The 18,141-nt window shown below is 44.8% G+C and overlaps 1 protein-coding gene across 1 annotated transcript; it reads right to left on the bottom strand.

Moving 5' to 3' along the window:
- Positions 1-7,463: 7,463 nt before the first annotated feature.
- Positions 7,464-10,762, bottom strand: PRR13 (proline rich 13). The gene is made up of 4 exons (XM_080810802.1): positions 10,518-10,762; positions 10,058-10,096; positions 9,329-9,696; positions 7,464-8,124 (listed from the first exon to the last, which is right to left on the bottom strand). The coding sequence occupies exons 2-4, from the start codon at positions 10,074-10,076 to the stop codon at positions 8,080-8,082; spliced, it is 432 nt and encodes a 143-aa protein (XP_080666928.1). The 5' UTR covers positions 10,077-10,096; positions 10,518-10,762; the 3' UTR covers positions 7,464-8,079.
- Between the last annotated feature and the right edge of the window lie 7,379 nt (positions 10,763-18,141).

Raw genomic sequence — 18,141 nt, 5'->3', positions numbered from 1 at the left:
ACTTGGGTCGTTTAGACTCCAAAGACCCTGAGAGCTCAGGTGGAAGTGAGTAGCTATCCAAGAAGTCACCTCTAATGTGGAAGGCAAAACAAATATCAAATAAAAGTTGATAAAACAGGGGCACCTGGGTGGCTCAGTCGGTTAAGCATCTGCCTTGGGCTCAGGTCATGATCCCAGGGTCCTGGGATCCAATCACATATCAGGCTCCCTGCTCAGCAGGGAGCAGGCTTCTCTTCCTCTCCCTCTGCCACTCCCCCTGCTTGTGTTCTCTCTCTCCCTCTGTCAAGTAAATAAAATCGTTAAAAATTTTTTGATAAAATAACGTCATCCTTTACTAACAATAGCATGGCTTCTCCGAGGGCTGGGCAAAGCTGTAATCAGCTTTGAAAGAGAAAGATGAGATGCACTTAATAGCAATACCTGATAATTTTATGAATCAGTAAATTCCTCTCAGAAGGGGAAAAAAGAGAACAAGTTTGCCTAGAGCCATAAAGCAACCTGACATGGGGAGATGATTCCAAAAAGGCAGCAAACTAAAGACTCATCCCATGATTGACAATCCCCAAAGTTAGAGTGTCAATTTTTATTTTATTTTTTTAAGGATTTTATTTATTTATTTGACAGGGAGAGAGAGATCACAAGTAGGCAGAGAGGCAGGAAGAGAGAGAGAGGGAAGCAGGTTCCCCGCTGAGCAGAGAGCCTGATGTGGAGCTTGATCCCAGGACCCTGAGATCATGATCTGAGTCAAAGGCAGAGGCTTTAACCTACTGAGCCACTCAGGCACCCCTCAATTTGTATTTTAGATCTCATGGGTTTCCTATCCTTTTCCATTCTCAAATGTGTGGAAACCTTGCTATACTTGGTTTCCAGTAAGAAGAAAATAGCAGAATCCCAGATTCCCCTCATGAGCACAAGGTGGTGAAGGCACAAGATAAGCATATTTGAGAATGACCATCTTTAGTGCTTTATATTGTTGCACAAAATAGGGTGCAAACCCAATGTTCTCAGGAGACAGGCGAGTCATGTAATGGGGAGAAAGAAAGCAAAAGGAAGCTGAAAAGATGATAAAACTAGAGAGTACCAGACCCATCAATAAGGAATGACCACTACTCAGGGCCAGAATTTCTGCCTTCAGAATTGTGAACCCACTGTTTGATAGAGTTTCCAGCTTAAAATCTAAATCTTTATTGAAAATGTCTGATATTGGGACGCCTGGGTGGCTCAGTTGGTTAAGCGGCTGCCTTCGGCTCAGGTCATGATCCCAGCGTCCTGGGATCGAGTCCCACATCAGGCTCCTTGCTCGGCGGGGAGCCTGCTTCTCCCTCTGCCTCTGCCTACCACTCCGTCTGCCTGTGCTCGCTCGCTCTCTCTCTCTCTAACAAATAAATAAATTTAAAAAAAATAAAAAATAAATAAATAAAACAAAAAGAAAATGTCTGATATTAGAGCACCTGGGTGGTGCAGTTGGTTAAGCATCCGACTCTTTGGTTTCAGCTCAGGTCATGATCTCAGGGTCCTCAGATTGAGCACTGTATCAGGATCCATGCTGAGTGCAGAGTCCGCTCTCCTTCTTCGTCCCCCACCCCACCCCACTTGTGCTCTCTCTCTCCTTCTCTCTAAAAATAAATAAATCTTTAAAAGAGAAAAAGAAAATGCTATTTAACACAGTGAGTGGGCCCTCCAAAGGGAAAAAAAGTACTCAGCCAGATATAGCTATGGGGATCCGATTTTCAACCTCCAGTTAAGATAAATGTCCAAAAAAGGGGCGCCTGGGTGGCTCAGAGCTATGGGGATCCGATTTTCAACCTCTAGTTAAGATAAATGTCCAAAAAGGGGGCGCATGGGTGGCTCAGTGTTAAGCATCTGCCTTTGGCTCAGGTCACGATCCCAGGGTCCTGGGATTCAGCCCCACACCGGGATCCCTGCTCCACAGAAAGCCTACTTCTCCCTCTCCCACTCCCTCTGCTTGTGTTCCCTCTCTCACTGTCTCTCTCTGACAAATAAATAAAATCTTTTTTTTTAATATATATATGTCCAAAATGCTCACTGCAGTAGTTAAGTATATAGTAAGACTGGAAACAATCTAAAATTCCAACAATAAAAGATTGAATAAGTTGAATGATGTTAAAACAATGTTATATAAACACACACACAAATGGAATCAACTTCAAAATAGATGGTTAAATGAAGTAATGTTAGGTCCAAAAGAGGGCCTACACTATGCTCCCCTATAAAGCGGGGAAAGGGGACAAAAGGAACAATGTAAGATAGAAATAAGAGCTGGGGGCTTGACTACACAAAGAATAGCTCTGAAAGTTTACAAAAATGTCTGGTCATTGTTTTTCGCTTTGGGAAGGAAGTTGGGAATCTGAGAAGAGAGGAGAATCTTTGCACTGAATATCCTATTAAAAATGTTACAATCTGGAGCGCCTGAGTGGCTTAGTTGGTTAAGTGTCCTACTTGTGATTTCAGTTCAGGTGGTAATGGTCCTGTGTCAGCCTCCATGCTCAGTGGGGAGTCTGCTTTAAAGAGTCTCTCCCTCTGCCCCTCCCCTCTCTCTACAATAAACAAATAAATCTTTATTTAAAAAGTGTTGGGGGTGCCTGGGTGGCTCAGTGGGTTAAAGCCTCTGCCTTCAGCTCAGGTCATGATCTCAGGGTTCTGGGATCGAGTCCCGCATCAGGCTCTCTGCTCAGCGGCGAGCCTGCTTCCTCCTCTCTCCCACTCTGCCTGCCTCTCTGCCTAGTTGTGATCTCTGTCTGTCAAATAAATAAATAAAATCTTTAAAAAATAAAAAATAAAAAAGTGTTGCAATCTGGGGCACCTGGCCAGCTCTGTTGGTGGAGCATGCAACTCTTGATCTCTGGGTTGTGAGTTCAGCCCACACTGGGCATTAAGCTCACTTTAAAAAATTAAATTTTTTAGAAGATTTGTAATTAATTTATTAAGTAATCTCTACACCCAGTGTGGGGCTTGAACTCACAACCCTGAGATCAAGAGTTGCACATTCTACCAACTGCGGCAGCCAGGCACCCCTTTTTAAAAATTTTTATTTTTTTTAAGATTTTATTTATTTATTTGACAGAGAGAGACACAGGGAGAGAGGGAACACAAGCAGGGGAGTGGGAGAGGGAGAAACAGGCTTCCAGCTGAGCAGGGAGCCGGAGGCAGGGCTTGATTCCAGGACCCGGAGATCATGACCTGAGCCGAAGGCAGACACTTAACAACTGAGCCACTGAGGTGCCTCCAGGCACCCCCCCTTTTTTTTTTTTAATTTTTAAAATAGATTTTATCTTTTTTTTCCCCTAAGATTCCATTTATTTATTTGATGGAGAGAAAGAAAGAGAATGAGCAGGGGGAGCAGCAGGCAGAGGAAGAGGGAGAAGCAGACTCTGCTGAGCAGGGAGCCCAATGCAGGACTCGATACCAGGACCCCAGGACCATGACCCGAGCCGAAGGCAGATGCTTAACCGACTGAGGCACCCAGGTGCCCCTCAGATACCCCTTTAAACAATTTTTTTAAAATATTACAGGATGCCTGGCTGGCTCAGTCAGAAGAGCACAGGACTCTTCATCTTAGGGTTGTAAATTCAAGCCCTACATTGTGTGTAGACATTACTTAAATAAAACTTTTAAAAGTTACAATCTTCTGGGGCACCTGGGTGGCTCAGTGGGTTAAAGCCTCTGCCTTCGGCTCAGGTCATGATCCCAGGGTCCTGGGATCGAGCCCCATATCGGGATCTCTGCTCGGTGGGGAGCCTGCTTCCCCCTCTTTCTCTGCCTGCCTCTCTGCCTACTTGTGAGCTCTCTCTGTCGAATAAATAAATAAAATCTTTAAAAAAAAAAAAGTTACAATCTTCTCCCGAAGTAATATATTACTTTTAGCTCTTAAAAAGTTGGGCGCCTGGGTGGATCAGTGCGTTAAGCCTCTGCCTTTGGCTGGGATCATGATCCCAGGGTCCTGGAATCCAGCCCATTGTCAAGCTCCCTGCTCAGCGGGGGGGAGCCTGCTTCTCCCTCTCCCTCTGCTCCTCTCCCCTGCTGGTGCTCTCTCTTGCTCACTCTGTCAAATAAACCAATAAAGAGGGGCACCTGGGTGGCTCAGCGGGCTAAGCCTCTGCCTTCAGCTCAGGTCCTGGTCTCAGGGTCCTGGGATCAAGCCCCGCATTGGACTCTCTGCTCAGTGGGGAGCCTGCTTCCCTCTCTTTCTCTGCCTGCCTACTTATGATCTCTCTCTCTCTGTCAAATAAATAAATAAAATCTTAAAAAAATATAAAAATAGAAACATATTCAGAGCACAGGGAAAACAGGGGAGTCCCTCCCCCATTAAAAAAATCAATCAATAATCTTTTTTAAAAAATAAACAGGGACATGCAGGTGTCTCAGTCGTTAAGCATCTGCCTTCGGCTCAGGTCATGATCCCGGGATTGAACCCCGCATCAGACTCCCTGCTCCGTGGGGAGCCTCCTCCTCCCTCTCCCACTCGCCCTGCTTGTGTTCCTTGTCTCGCTGTGTCTCTCTCTGTCAGGTAACTAAATAAAATCTTAGATAAATAAATAAATGAACTAATAAAATCTAGGAAGACCTCAAGCATTTATTTGGTATAACTCACCTCAGGGGAAGGTCATAGACAAATATAGCCAACTAAAAACGCTCCTTCCTTGTTCTTCACGCCCCAAACCCCTGTGGGTTTCACCTCAGAAACATCTCTCAAACCCACTCCTTCCTCTAGCCCATCTCCCTGACTTCAGCCTCATTTTCTGCTTTCGGGCTCCTGCATGGTAACTCGGGTTCAAAAACTCCTGAAGTTTCATCCTACCCCTTTTCCCAACTATTTGCCTCAGCAAAACCAGTTTCTGCCTGCAGTCCATTGGGTTAAGAGCACAGACTCAGGAGTCAAAGAGCCTGAGTCTGAATCCTTACTGAACCACTTCCTGCTTCAGTTTCCCTTACCTCTACAATTGGAATAATAGTACCTACCTTATAGGGTTGCTCTGAAGATAATAGAAGCTGTAAATGTAAAGCACCCTGAGCCCAGCACAAAATAAATGCTCAATGTTGGCTGAAATTATTTACCAACTGGGCAACTCCTGCGTATCCTGAGGCACAGCCCAGACCTAGCTCATTTTCCCAGTGGCACCATCATCCCTTCCTTGGCTCCCCCACTGCTGGACCCATGTCTTTATTGTGGTCCTTTTTACAGATTCATAATAACCTGTTTATGTGTCTGTCTGCTCCACTAGATCTTGCGGGTCACGAACAGTGGGGATGGTCTTACTCATCTTTGTAGGCTCAGCACCCAGAACACAGGATTTCCTCAATAAACAATTTCCTAGAAAACCAATCCAGCCCCACTGGGAGGCCTGTGATTCCCAAACACGCAATGGAACTTTATGACCCTGTAACCAAGCATACATGCCTCTCCTGGCTCCTCTCTCCCTTCTACTTGGTAAATCCATTCTTTCTTTCTTTTTTTTTTTTTTTCCTCCTTATACTTTTCATGCTCCAGGCCCAAGAGGTAGTTGAAATGTCACTTTTCCTGTGAAGGCATCTTTGACCCCTCCTACCCTGCCCATTTAGTTCTAGGTTTCTATCCCTCTGGCATTTTACAGCCTCTATCCTTATTAACTAGTTCTCTTGAATATCTTTTTCCTCTCCTCACCAGATCGCTGAGAACCTGATGTGCAACACCATGCATGGCCTAGAGTGAATCAGGGCCATCAATTCTAGCTGTGTTATCATAAGTCACCCGCCTGTTTGGTTTTTTTTTAAGATTTTATTTATTTATTTGACACAGAGAGAGAGAGATCACAAGTAGGCAGAGAGGCAGGCAGAGGGGGAGGAGGAAGCAGGCTCCCTGCTGAGCAGAGAGCCCAATGTGGGGCTCAATCCCAGAACCCTGAGACCATGACCTGAGCCAAAGGCAGAGGCTTAACCCACTGAGCCACCCAGGTGTCCTGACCCACCAGTTTTCTTAAAAATACTAATTCATGGGGGCGCCTAAGTGGCTCAGATAGTTAAGCATCCAACTCTTGATCTCAGCTCAGGTCTTGATCTCAGGGTGGCGAGTTCAAGTTCCACATTGGGCTCCACACTGAGCATAGAGCCTACTTCAAAAAAAACAAAAACAAAAACTGATTTGTAGAGCCCCATCCTTAAGAGTCTCATTCAATAGATTTTTGAAAAAAATTTTTAAAAGATTTATTTATCTATTTGAGAGACAGAGAGTGAGCGAGAGAAAGAGCAGAGGGAGAGAATATCCAGGCAAACTATCGCTGGCTGAGGGACTCAGTCTCATGAGCCATGAGATCAGGATCTGAACCAAATCAAGACTTGGATGCTTAACTGACTGAGCCAACCAGGCACCCCCTCATTCACTAGATTTAAGGCAAAACTCTAAATTATTCTCACCCTGAGGGGCACCTGGGTGGCTCAGTTGGTTAAGCATCTGCCTTTGGCTTAGGTCATGATCCCAGGGTCCTGGGATTGAGCCCCGAGTAGGGCTCCCTGCTCAGCAGAGAGCCTGCTTCTCCCTCTCCTTCTGCCTGCCACTCTGCCTACTTGTGCTCTCTATCTCTCTATCAAATAAACAAATAAAATCTTTTTTTTTAAGATTTTATTTATTTATTTGACAGAGAGAGACCAAGCAGGCAGAGAGGCAGGCAGAAAGAGAGAGAGGAGGAAGCAGGCTCCCCGCCAAGCAGAGAGCCCAATGCGGGGCTCGATCCCAGGACCCTGAGACCATGACCTGAGCCGAAGGCAGAGGCTTAACCCACTGAGCCACCCAGGTGCCCCTAATAAACAAATAAAATCTTTATTTATTCTTTTTTAAAAGATTTTATTTATTTATTTGACAGAGAGAGAGAGATCACAAGCAGGCAGAGAGGCAGGCAGAGAGAGAGGGAGAAGCAGGCCCTCCGCTGAGCAGAGAGCCTGATGCGGGGCTCGATCCTAGGACCCTGAGACCATGACCTGAGCCGAAGGCAGAGGCTTAACCCACTGAGCCACCCAGGCGCCCCTAATAAACAAATAAAATCTTTTAAAAAATTTAAATTATTCTTATCCTGAAACTAATAACACACAATATGTTAACTAATTTGAATTTAAAAAATTACTCTGAATTATTACTCTGATTACAGTCTAGATTATTACTCTGATTATACTCTAAACTACTACTCTGATAGCTAATGGGCAGCCAGGGTTAAGAACCTCTGTAGTAGATACGAAAACTTATGCTAAAGACCTGTATCCTCATTGACGGGATCACAGTAAAGATCCATTCCAGCAGTCTGAACCAATTCTGAAGGTTCCTCCCACTTAAGAAACATAGGGACATATGGTGTCTTCCTCACTGACGCTCTGGTTTACTATAAAACGGATACACTTTGGAGGGTCTATGGAAAGGCAGCAAAAGTAGTACAGTGTGCTGGGTCCAACCAAGGTAATGGCATGGGTGAACAGAGACCAAGGAAAAAAAAGCTTTATTTGGATTGAGAGGTGGAGAATGAGAAGGACTTAAGCCAGCCTACTAAGCTAAGGAGTGAGATTCCAATGGCAAGCAGAGCTTATCTACCAAATGGACTCCACCTACTGGCAGCCTTACAGTTCATAACACCAATAAAGGCTGCTGGGAAATCTATGTGCCATTAAATCACCAAAGTGTGCCAGCCACATTACAAAAATGGCACAGTTTCTTTTTTTCCATAATTAAATTTCCACAACACCTCCCAACTGCAAGTATTACAAAAGAAAGTTTTTAAAAAAATCACATTCTGCAGATCTTAAACTCATCTTCAGCGTTTAGCTCCAAGGTCTCACCATCCTCAAAAAACAGTTCTCCTGCTAAACTTGTCAGCTAAAAATTCTATCCAAGTAGTGAGAAGATGGTCTTTGCTGGCCCATAATAATTCTTTTCCCATTTTCCCTCGCTAGTTAGGGCTGAACAGCAGAGTAAGGCTCAGATTGGGGGATGAGGAAGAAGGGGCACAAGGGCTAATTTTCCCCAGTACAAGATGGCATCTGAAGCTTGATGGGAGAGCAGAACTGGAGAGGCTTGAGGGAAGGGTCCAGGCCCTGTATTCAGTCAGAGTCACTGCTGGAAGAGGAGGAGGAGGAGGAGGAATGCTGTAACGGGAAAGGGGAAAGGAGACAGCCATCAGATCCAATGACCTTTGATCACTCCATGGGACATTCTCTGGTGCTCTACCCACCCCCCCCCACCCAAGCACTCCTGCTTCCTAAGGTCAGGTGTCTTGAAACAGACTGTCCCTTACACAGCAAAAGCAAACATATCCTTTAGCAGTGAACATACAGGAATGGATTACACCCTCCTAAATCGGTGCACAGAACTTAATACTGCATTGGGAGCATGTTTCCAACTTTCTTTACCCGAGCTGGTGCCTAGGCAAGAAATAAATTACAAGTACTAGTATAGTATAGTGCTAGGAGACAGCTGCTACCTTGCAAATGCTTACTGACTGGCTGTATGGAAAGTTCATGTAGCTATGGGTCTAAGACAAGTGAGTAGAACCAGCATCTGGGTGCCCACTAGCTCTACTTCTTCCTAAGCCCCAAATGGGAGAAAGTGAGGAAGGTGGGAGAAAAAGTGGGGCGACTACTAGCCAAGGTTCTTTACATGCACACTCCCATCAACTGTCAACAGAAACATTGTTTAGTCTCTCCAGGGTAATTTCACTCCCCATTCAACCTCATCTTTCCTTCTCCTCAAACTTCTACCAAAGATCCAGAACCAGGAAGTAATGCCCAAAGCCCTAAGGCAAATAAACACTAGGCAGTAAAATGTAAATCAAGGCCTCCTCAAGATCCAGGCTGGTTCTGACCTTTCAGAGTTGTCCTGAGAGCTACTTGTTAATTAACACTCTTCTAGAATGAAGAGACTCGTCTTGCCTTGGGTTGACGCTAAGAGTGTCACTGGGTGGTAGGAAACAAACGTCCCTGTAATTAACACAAAACCTTGAGAACACTGAAGGTGGGTGTGTCTAACTTGCTAAAACAAGCATCTGGGGATGGGAGTGGAGCAAAAGTTTGGGGAGAGCGAGAAAGACAGACAGGAAAGGCTTTTGATTCTGGTATCTATTCCAAGGCTCAGTATAGCCCCTCCTTGATAGAAGGCCCATTTAACCTAATATTTCAAGGTTATCAGTTATCAGATTCTTACCAGTAGAATCTTTACGAAGAAGAACCATCTACCAGAGCAACACAATGGCTGCTCCATGTCCTCAGACTGCCAATCCCCCTTGCCCACTCCTGCTAGCCTAGTCCCTCTGTGGGGGCACCTCTTCCTAGCCAGGCTCCAGAGGGCACTAACCTTGCCATGCTTGTGGTGTTTGTGCATCTTTTTATGAGCTTTCTTCATTTTCTTCCGCATCTTCTTGTCCATCACCATTCCTGGTCCCACCATGCCGGGTGCCACGGGATTCACAAGAGGCATGCCCGGAGCAGGTGGCGGGTAGGGAGGTGGGTAGGGACCTAGGGGTTGGCATCCTGGATACCCTGGCTGAGGCACAGGATTAAGGGGCCCACCTGGAGGGAAAGCTGGATTCCCCTGGGGAACTCCTGGGGGAGTTGGAAAGGGGCTTGGAGGATAGGCAGGATTGACAGGTGGTGGTGGATGGGCAGGATTGGAACCTTCAGGATACCCGACGTTAGGGGGATATGGATTTGGTCCTGGCTGCCCTGGTGAAGAAACAAAGAATAACTTGATATTAGAACAGCTCAGAGCCTCTGACAGCAAACAAGGACAAAAAAAGAAGGGGATTCGGCTTCTCACTCAATACTTAAAGGGAAATGCAAAGGTGGGGAAGGAAAATGAGGCAGAGGGGAGACAAACCTGCAGAGCAGAGGAAAGGTAAGGGCTTGGCAGGGCTGGGGAGAGAGGGAGGCAGTGAAATCTAAGGAAAGACGACAGCATTGGTCAGCTGTGGTTTGACTAATTCAGCGGGTGAGAGAGGGGGAGGAAAAACGGACGGAAACTTCCTATTGTGGGGCTCAACTGAAAACGGGTTGCGGTGGGAAAAGAGATCCCCCAAACACCTACCGGCATTGGGATTCCACATGTCCAGGTGCTTCCTCCAGCCTGTGGAGAAAGAAAGGAAGGCAAAAAGCTGATGGCGCACAGGTGGGCAGGGGATTTAAAGACCGAGCCCCAAACCAGCGCCTCTCGGAGAGACTCGGAGAACTACCACGACCTCCACATAAATGTTTTCCCCACCCATTCCTCTGCCCTCGGTACCTATTTCGCCCCCCGCCCCCCCACCTTCCTAACTACCGGGATCTAGCTCCCAGGGCCCCTCCACCTTATACTTCCTCTGGCCGCAGCTGGAGGTCTCTAACTCCTCTGGAGAAGGGCAGAGTTCTCGAATCTCACTGTCCTCATCCCTCACCTCCCTTTCCGTGACTGAGTCCAGAAGACTTTCACCACCCGCAAGCTACGGAAGGATCTTAAACAATTTCACAACCCGCACCCCGGGAATGGGGGAGGGAGACAGGACCCTCACCGCAGGCTAGAAGGACCCGCCTCTCGGCGAAACGGAGAAGGCGTTCAGGACAGATTCTCAACCGCTTCCTTATGTAGACACACCCCCTTCCACCTTCAAAACGCCAAATGGAGATCCCGCGTCCTAGTTGCGAACGGACCCCTGACCTAGGGTCGAGGAAAGGAGGAAATTGGGGGAACCAGATGCCCCGTCACCTTTACACCACAGCCTGGGCTTGACTCACTCTCTGTTCTCACTTCCTGGTCACCTCCCCCCTCCCCACACTAGGCTTCAACACCCGCCTCTGCTACCGCCTAGTTGGCCATCGCCTGGTCTTTCGGCATAGTGATTGGACAATATCTTCGTCAATCACTCTAGTCCCAGCTAGGCTGGAGAACTACGGTTGCAATAGGGGCGGAGCGGGGCTCTGCAGGGGACTAGGCGGGTGCAGCGGAGTGGGCGGGCCGGAAATCCCTGTGGGCGTGGCCAAGAGCGATCTAGGAGAGGGCGGAGCCAGTTTCTGGGCAAAATCCTTTGGGAGGCGACCAGGATGCTCAGCTTGTTCTCTGAGCTGCTCCTCGCTTGGTGGGTGCGACAGCTTGTGAAGTGAAAAACTCACCGTGGTCAGTATTGCAACACGGATATATTCAGAGCGTTTAAAAGAGGGCGGAGAGCTGCTGAGTCGCAACCCCACACCTCAATTTCACCACCTTCCTCCTATCCCCCGTGGAAAGTAAAGACACATTCTTGGGGGAAATAGAGATATTCCCTAATCCCTCGTAGGATTCCCTATCTCAGTTGCATACCTCCGCCGTCTGTCGGATTGCATAAAGCGGAAAACAAGGAGGTCATCCTTGATGGCGCTCTCCTTCACCTTTCCCGCGTACCCTTCCAACACCATAAAGAGTTTGTATTGTCTCCCAAATAAATCTGAATTCCTTCCACTTCTCTCTATCTTTTCTGCTCCCAACTTGTCATCACCTCTCGACTCCAAAAATCACAATGACAGGCTTGATTGGATAAACATAGAAAACCGTGCACCCAAAACTTAAAAATACCCATTCTTCCTAAGCATACTTAGGACATTTATTTAAAAAATTTATCTCAAAAAAAAAAATTTATCTCAACCAATAAACCTCAAATTTCTTTTTTTTTTTTTAAGATTTTATTTATTTGGGGGCGCCTGGGTGGCTCAGTGGGTTAAATCCTCTGCCTTCGGCTCAGGTCATGATCTCAGGGTCCTGGAATCGAATCCCGCATCGGGCTCTCTGCATGGCAGGGAGCCGGCTTCCTCCTCTCTCTCTCTGCCTGCCTCTCTGCCTACTTGTGATCTCTCTCTGTCAAATAAATAAATAGAATCTTAAAAAAAAAAAGATTTTATTTATTTGACACAGAGAGATCACAAGTAGGCAGAGGGACAGGTAGAGAGAGAGGAGGAAGCGGGCTCCCTCCTAAGCAGAGAGCCTGGGGGGCTTGAGCCCATGACCCTGAGATCATGACCTGAGCAGAAGGCAGAGGCTTAACCCACTGGGCCACCCAGTCACCCCTATAATTCAAATTTCAAAGAATTGTACAATACATACCATATTCTCTGATCACAATGTAAAATATAAATACAAATATCTGTCTGGACACCTAAGAAAACAAAAAGGCTTCCAGATAACTCTGGGTCAAAGAATAAACAATGATGGAAATTAAATACTTTGAACTAACCCATAATGAAAATATATCCCAAAATTGTGGAATACAAAAAAATATGAAGAAGATAAATTTTATAGTGAGTTTATCATCTTGAATTAAGGACTTTGACAGATTTTTAAAATATTTTTTATTTTGAAAAAAATTTTAGACTCAGGAGAATTTGCAAAGAAACAAGAATTCCCATGTATTTACCTTTTACCGAGCTTCTCCCAATGGTAATATCTTATATAACCATAGTACATTTTGATGTACTTTCCTCTCAGCTTTGCGCTATATATTTGAGATGAATTATTTCCTATGTTTTCTTAAGCTCTAGGGCAATTTATATATACACTACTTCTTTTTGGGAAGATTGGGTTTGAAATAAATTATTGATGTGTCTGTATGGGCATAATGCCTTTTAGAAGTTAAGTATTTCAAACTATTGCTCTTTTTTTTAAATATAAAGATTTATTTATTTGACAGAGATCACAAGTAGGCAGAGAGCCAGGCAGAGAGAGAGAGACAGGGAAGCAGGCTCCCCACTAATCAGAGAGCCCGATGTAGGGCTCAATCCCAGGACCCTGAGATCATGACCTGACCTGAAGACAGAGGCTTTAACCCACTGAGCCACCCAGGTGCCCCAAACTATTGCTCTTTTCTAAAGCAAGTCTTAATGAGATATTATTCATATACCATACAATCCACCCATTTAAAGTGTACATTTCGGGATGCCTGGGTGACTCAGTGGGTTAAGCCTCTGCCTTCGGCTCAGGTCATGGTCTCAGGGTCCTGGGATCAAGTCCCTCATCGGGCCCTCTGCTCAGCAGGGAGTCTGCTTCTTTCTCTCTCTCTGCCTGCCTCTCTGCCTACTTGTGATCTCTCTCTCTCTTTCTCTCTGTCAAATGAATAAATTAAAAAAAAAATCTTTAAAGTGTACATTTCGATGGTTTTCAACATATTCAGAGCACTGTGCAACCATTACCATTATCTAATCTTAGAATATTTTTGTGCCCCCTAAAAAAATGCCATGCCCGTTAGCCGTCAAGTGGGCAATCCTCATTCCCCTCCCTTTTCCTCCTCTACCCACCCCCCAAGTAAGTAAGCATTAATCAACATTCTGTCTATAAATTTGTCTATTCTTAACATTTCATATAAATGGAAAATTGTACAATATGTGGTCTTTTGCGACTGCCTTCTTTCCCTTAGCATAATATTTTCTAGGTTCATCCATGTCCTACGAAAAAGAGTGCTTCATTCCTTTATTTTATTTTATTTATTTATCTGACAAGCAGAGATCACAAGTAGGCATAGAGGCAGGCAGAGAGAGAGGTGGAAACAGGCTCCCTGCTGAGCAGAGAGCCCGATGCAGGGCTCGATCCCAGGACTTTGGGATCATGACCTGAGCCAAAGGCAGAGGCTTTGAGCCGGAGGCAGAGGCTTTAACCCACTGAACCACCCAGGCACCCTGCTTCATTCCTTTTTATGAAGGAAGTACTAAATAACATTCCGCTGAATGGATATGCCACATCTTGTTGTATCCATTCATCGGATGATGGACATTTTAACTGTTTTTACTTTTTGCCTATTATGAATATTGCTGCTATGACAATTCATGTACAAATTTTTTTATCAACAGATTGTTTTTTCATGTACAAATTTTTGTGTGAGCATATGTTTTCAGTCCTATTGGTTATACCAACCCAATGGTGATGGTTGCACAGTGCTCTGAATTCCAGAGGAATCCCTGGGTCATATGGTAACTCTGTGTTTCACTTTTTCAGGAACTGCCAGACTTTTTTCCAAAATAGCCACATCATTTTACATTCCCACTAGCAATGTATGAAGGTTCCACATCTGGCCCAACACTTGTCACTACTGTCTGTCTTTATCAGTACAGCCATCCTAGGAGGTGTGAGATGGCATCTTCAATGGCTTTGCATTATCTTTAAGACAAATATCACAATTATTTTTACACATATGTATTCATTTTTGTTCACAAGGTAATATGTTCACTTGATTGCAAAATGTGAAAGGCTAATGAGGTATAAAGTGAAAAGTCTCCCTCCCACTCTTGTTCTTACATCTACCTTCAGCTACCTACCAAAAGCCTCCCACAATCCACGCAACCCCTGTAGTTTCTTATTATGTTTCCACAGATTCTTCATTACAATCAAGCAAATACTGATGTAAATGTATAGCCCCCTTTAGAATATAAAAACTAGTTATGTAGAGTTTAATTTGAAGCTTTCCCCCCCACTTAGTACATCTTGGAGATATTTTCATATTAGTACACAGAGTGTGTTCTGTCTTTCTCACAACTTCATTTTATTCTTTTGTATGATGTACCATAATCAATTTGACCAGTCAGTGGATATTTGCATTGTTTTCAATCTTGCGCTATTAAAAACACTGTTGCAGTAAATAACCTTGTATATATGTCTTTAACATTTTTACTTTTTGTAGTTATTGATAAATTACTCTATATAGAGGTTATATTTATTTACATTGTCAGCACCAGTGTATGAGTGTCTATTTCCCTAAAGGCATTCAGTAAAGAAATACTCAAAAGCTTGTCACTGTAGCCTGTAGTGGTCTTGCCCTACTACCTCTCTGGTCTCTTCTCATACTGTTCACTCCTGGATTTCTGCCCTCCAACCCTTAAGCTTTTTTCATCCGTCCACATCTTGGTTCCTTTTGCAGGAGGGCCTTTGCCCTTACTCCCTTCAGCCTGGAATGTTCCCCATCTCTCTCCACTTAGCCTAATTAACTCCTGATCATTCATCAACTCTCAGCTCCAGAATTACTTCTTTTTTTTTTTAATTCTACTGTATGAATGAAATGTTCTTTTATTTGTTATTTTTCCTCACTTAACTGAATATTTTCTGTTCTTTCTCCTTCCTTTTTAAAAAATTTTATTTCTTTTCAGTGTTCCAGAATTCATTGTTTATGCACCACACCCAGTGCTCCATGTAATACGTGCCCTCCTTAATACCCACCACCAGGCTCACCCAATCCCCCACCCCCGTCAGAATTACTTCTTCAGGAAACCTTTTTGACACCCTAGTTAGGTGAGATTTGTATGTTGTAGCATGTGGTAGAATCTCGCCTTTCCTTTACCATATCCATCTCAGTTTATAATCATACATGAATCAATCAATAATTACTTAATTAGTATCAGCTTTCTACATTAGACTTCTTGAGAGCAGGGACTGTGTTCATTAACACTTCACATGGTGCCTGGTACATAAGAGGGTATTAATGAAAAAACTATTAAGTGAATAACTACATGAATGAATAAACGAATGAATGAACAAAGAGGAATAGAACATGGTGGTTCTGCAATCAGACGGCTTCGAGAGCCAAATTCTGGCTTTGCCACTTATTGTGCGACCCTGAATTAGTTAAACCCCTTAGACTATCAATCAGTTCTCTCATCTGTAAAATAGTGGCAATGGTACCTACCTTGCAGGGTGGTTGAAATGAGATAAGCATGTATCTGTCACGTAATAAGCACATATTAGGTGCTAGTATGTATGACTATCATGATTCTCATTAGTATGATGAATGATTACTATCAGACTAGCATGATTTTAACCTCTCTGCAGGACCCTCACAGGGCACCAATGACCTCCATGTATATCTTCACCTATCTGCTAGTTAGGAAATTCTTCCTCAGATTTAAACTCAGATTATTCCTTTTAAGATTTTTTTAAAGATTTTATTTATTTATTTGACAGACAGAGATCACAAGTAGACAGAGAGGGAGGCAGAGAGAGGGGTGGGGGAACCAGTCTCCCCACTGAGCAGAGAGCCTGATGCAGGGCTCGATTCCAGGATCCTGGGAGCATGACCTGAGCCGAAGGCAGAGGTTTTAACCCACTGAGCCACCCAGGCACCCGTTGTTTTTTGTTTTTTGTTTTTTTTTTAAGATTTTATTTATTTATTTGACAGTCAGAAATCACAAGTAGGCAGAGAAGCAGGCAGAGAGAGAGAGAGAGGAGGAAGCAGGCTCCCTGCTGAGCAGAGAGCCCGACATGGGGCTCGATCCCAAGACCCTGGGATCATGACCTGAGCCAAAGGCAGAGGCTTTAACCCGCTGAGCCACCCAGGCGCCCCCCAGGCACCCTTTTTTTAAGGCAGAGGGAGATTGAGAAGCAGACTCTTCGCTGAGCAGGGAGCCTGCCGTGGGGCTCCATCATAGGACATGGAAATCATGACCTGAGCCGAAGGCAGATGCTTAACAACTGAGCCACTCAGGCGCCCCTAAACTCAGGTTATTTTTAAAGCACTAAACAATGTTTTAAAGCTCATTTCAGCTCACTCATTAAGTCGGTAATTATTTACCATACTTCTGTCATTCGTTCATTTAGCAAGTATTTCTCAAGCCAGCTAGGTACTGTTCTAAGCACTGGGGATTAAGTGAAAACAATAGAAAAAGATCCTTGCCTTTCTGAGGTAATATTGGGAGAGGCAAAATATAAATATACAATAAAGTGTCAGACAGTGATGTGTATATGCTATGGAGAAAAAAGAATCAAGGTAAGTGTAGGAGTGTGGTACAAGTATTTCTAGATCCTTGTAAGTCATGGGAAAGAGTTCAGATTTTATTCTAAGTGTGAATGGAAGTCTCTGAAAAGTATTGAGCATGGGAATGACATGATCTAATTTTCGTTTTAAAAAAATCATTCGGGGGGCACCTGGGTGGCTCAGTGGGTTAAGCCTCTACCTTCGGCTCAGGTCAGGATCTCAGGGTCCTGGGATCGAGCCCCGCATCAGGCTTTCTGCTCAGCAGGGAGCCTGCTTCCCCGCTCTCTGCCTACTTGTGATCTCTCTCTCTCTCTCTCTCTCCCCCTCTGTCAAATAAATAAATAAATAAATAAATAAATAAATAAATAAATCTCTTTATTTTTTAAAATCATTCAGGGCACCTGGGTGGCTCAGTCATTAAGCCTCTGCCTTTGGCTCAGGTCATGATCCCAGGGTTCTGGGATTGAGCTCCACATTGGGCTGGCTCCTTGCTCTGTGGGGAGTCTGCTTCTCCCTCTCCCTCTGCCCCCTTCTCATGATCTCTCTCTCTCTCACGCTCTCTCTCTCTCTCAAATAAATAAATAAATAAAATCTTTTAAAAATAATAAAGAATATTCAGAGCTTGGTGTTTAACCAAGACTGGGGGGGAAATAGGTAGCCAAGAGGCAATTATAATAGTTGGGGTCTGCCAGCCTAGGAAGAGGAACAGTCCCCACCCATGCAACCTCAGTGGGACTGGAGAACCGACTGTCGGATATGGGTGGGTGGGACAAGTTGGGGTCACAGAGCAGACAGAACACCTTCCTTGTTGGGATCCTCTAGGACCAAGAGAAACTTAGTGCAGGGTGTCTGGCTGGTTCAGTCAGAAGAGCACACAGCCCTTGATCTCAGGGTCGTGATTTTGAGCCCCATGTTGGGCGTAGAAATTGCCAGAAAAGAGAGAGAGAGAGACTTGGTGCACTTGAGAGCCAGAGAAGAGGGGAAGGCAGCCCTGTTGGTGAGGGGGAGGCAGGAGCTTAGATTTCGATGTGCTTAGTTTCGCAGGTGGTGGCTGCCTGTTCCTGTGATGATGTCCTATCGAGGATTAGAGTGCTGAAGGACAGTGAAGTCTCCCGGCTTGAGAGTGGACAGGCTCTGCAGAGGTTAGTGCTGGAACAACCAACATGGAAAGGGGTGAGAGATCATCTCAATGTTCAGACACAACTGCTACCATTTACAGAAGTGTCCACTGAGGCCAGGGGCTGCACAAGAACTGTCACCATTTCTTGTTTACCCTGAATCAACTCTGCAAGCAGGGTAGGTGTTTTTACCCATATTTTATACATGATAAAACAGATTCCTAGGGTTAAGTAACTTACTCAAAGACACAGGGTCACTGACCTGTGTCACTGACCAGGATTGTGGGGAGTCAAGGCCTTCCCATTGCTCTACTGGA

This window comes from Martes martes (assembly GCF_963455335.1).
Source record: "Martes martes genome assembly, chromosome: 8".
Classification (NCBI taxonomy): Eukaryota; Metazoa; Chordata; class Mammalia; order Carnivora; family Mustelidae; genus Martes; species Martes martes.
Note: the sequence above shows the minus strand (reverse complement) of the source record. Positions and strands in the feature narration are given on the sequence as shown.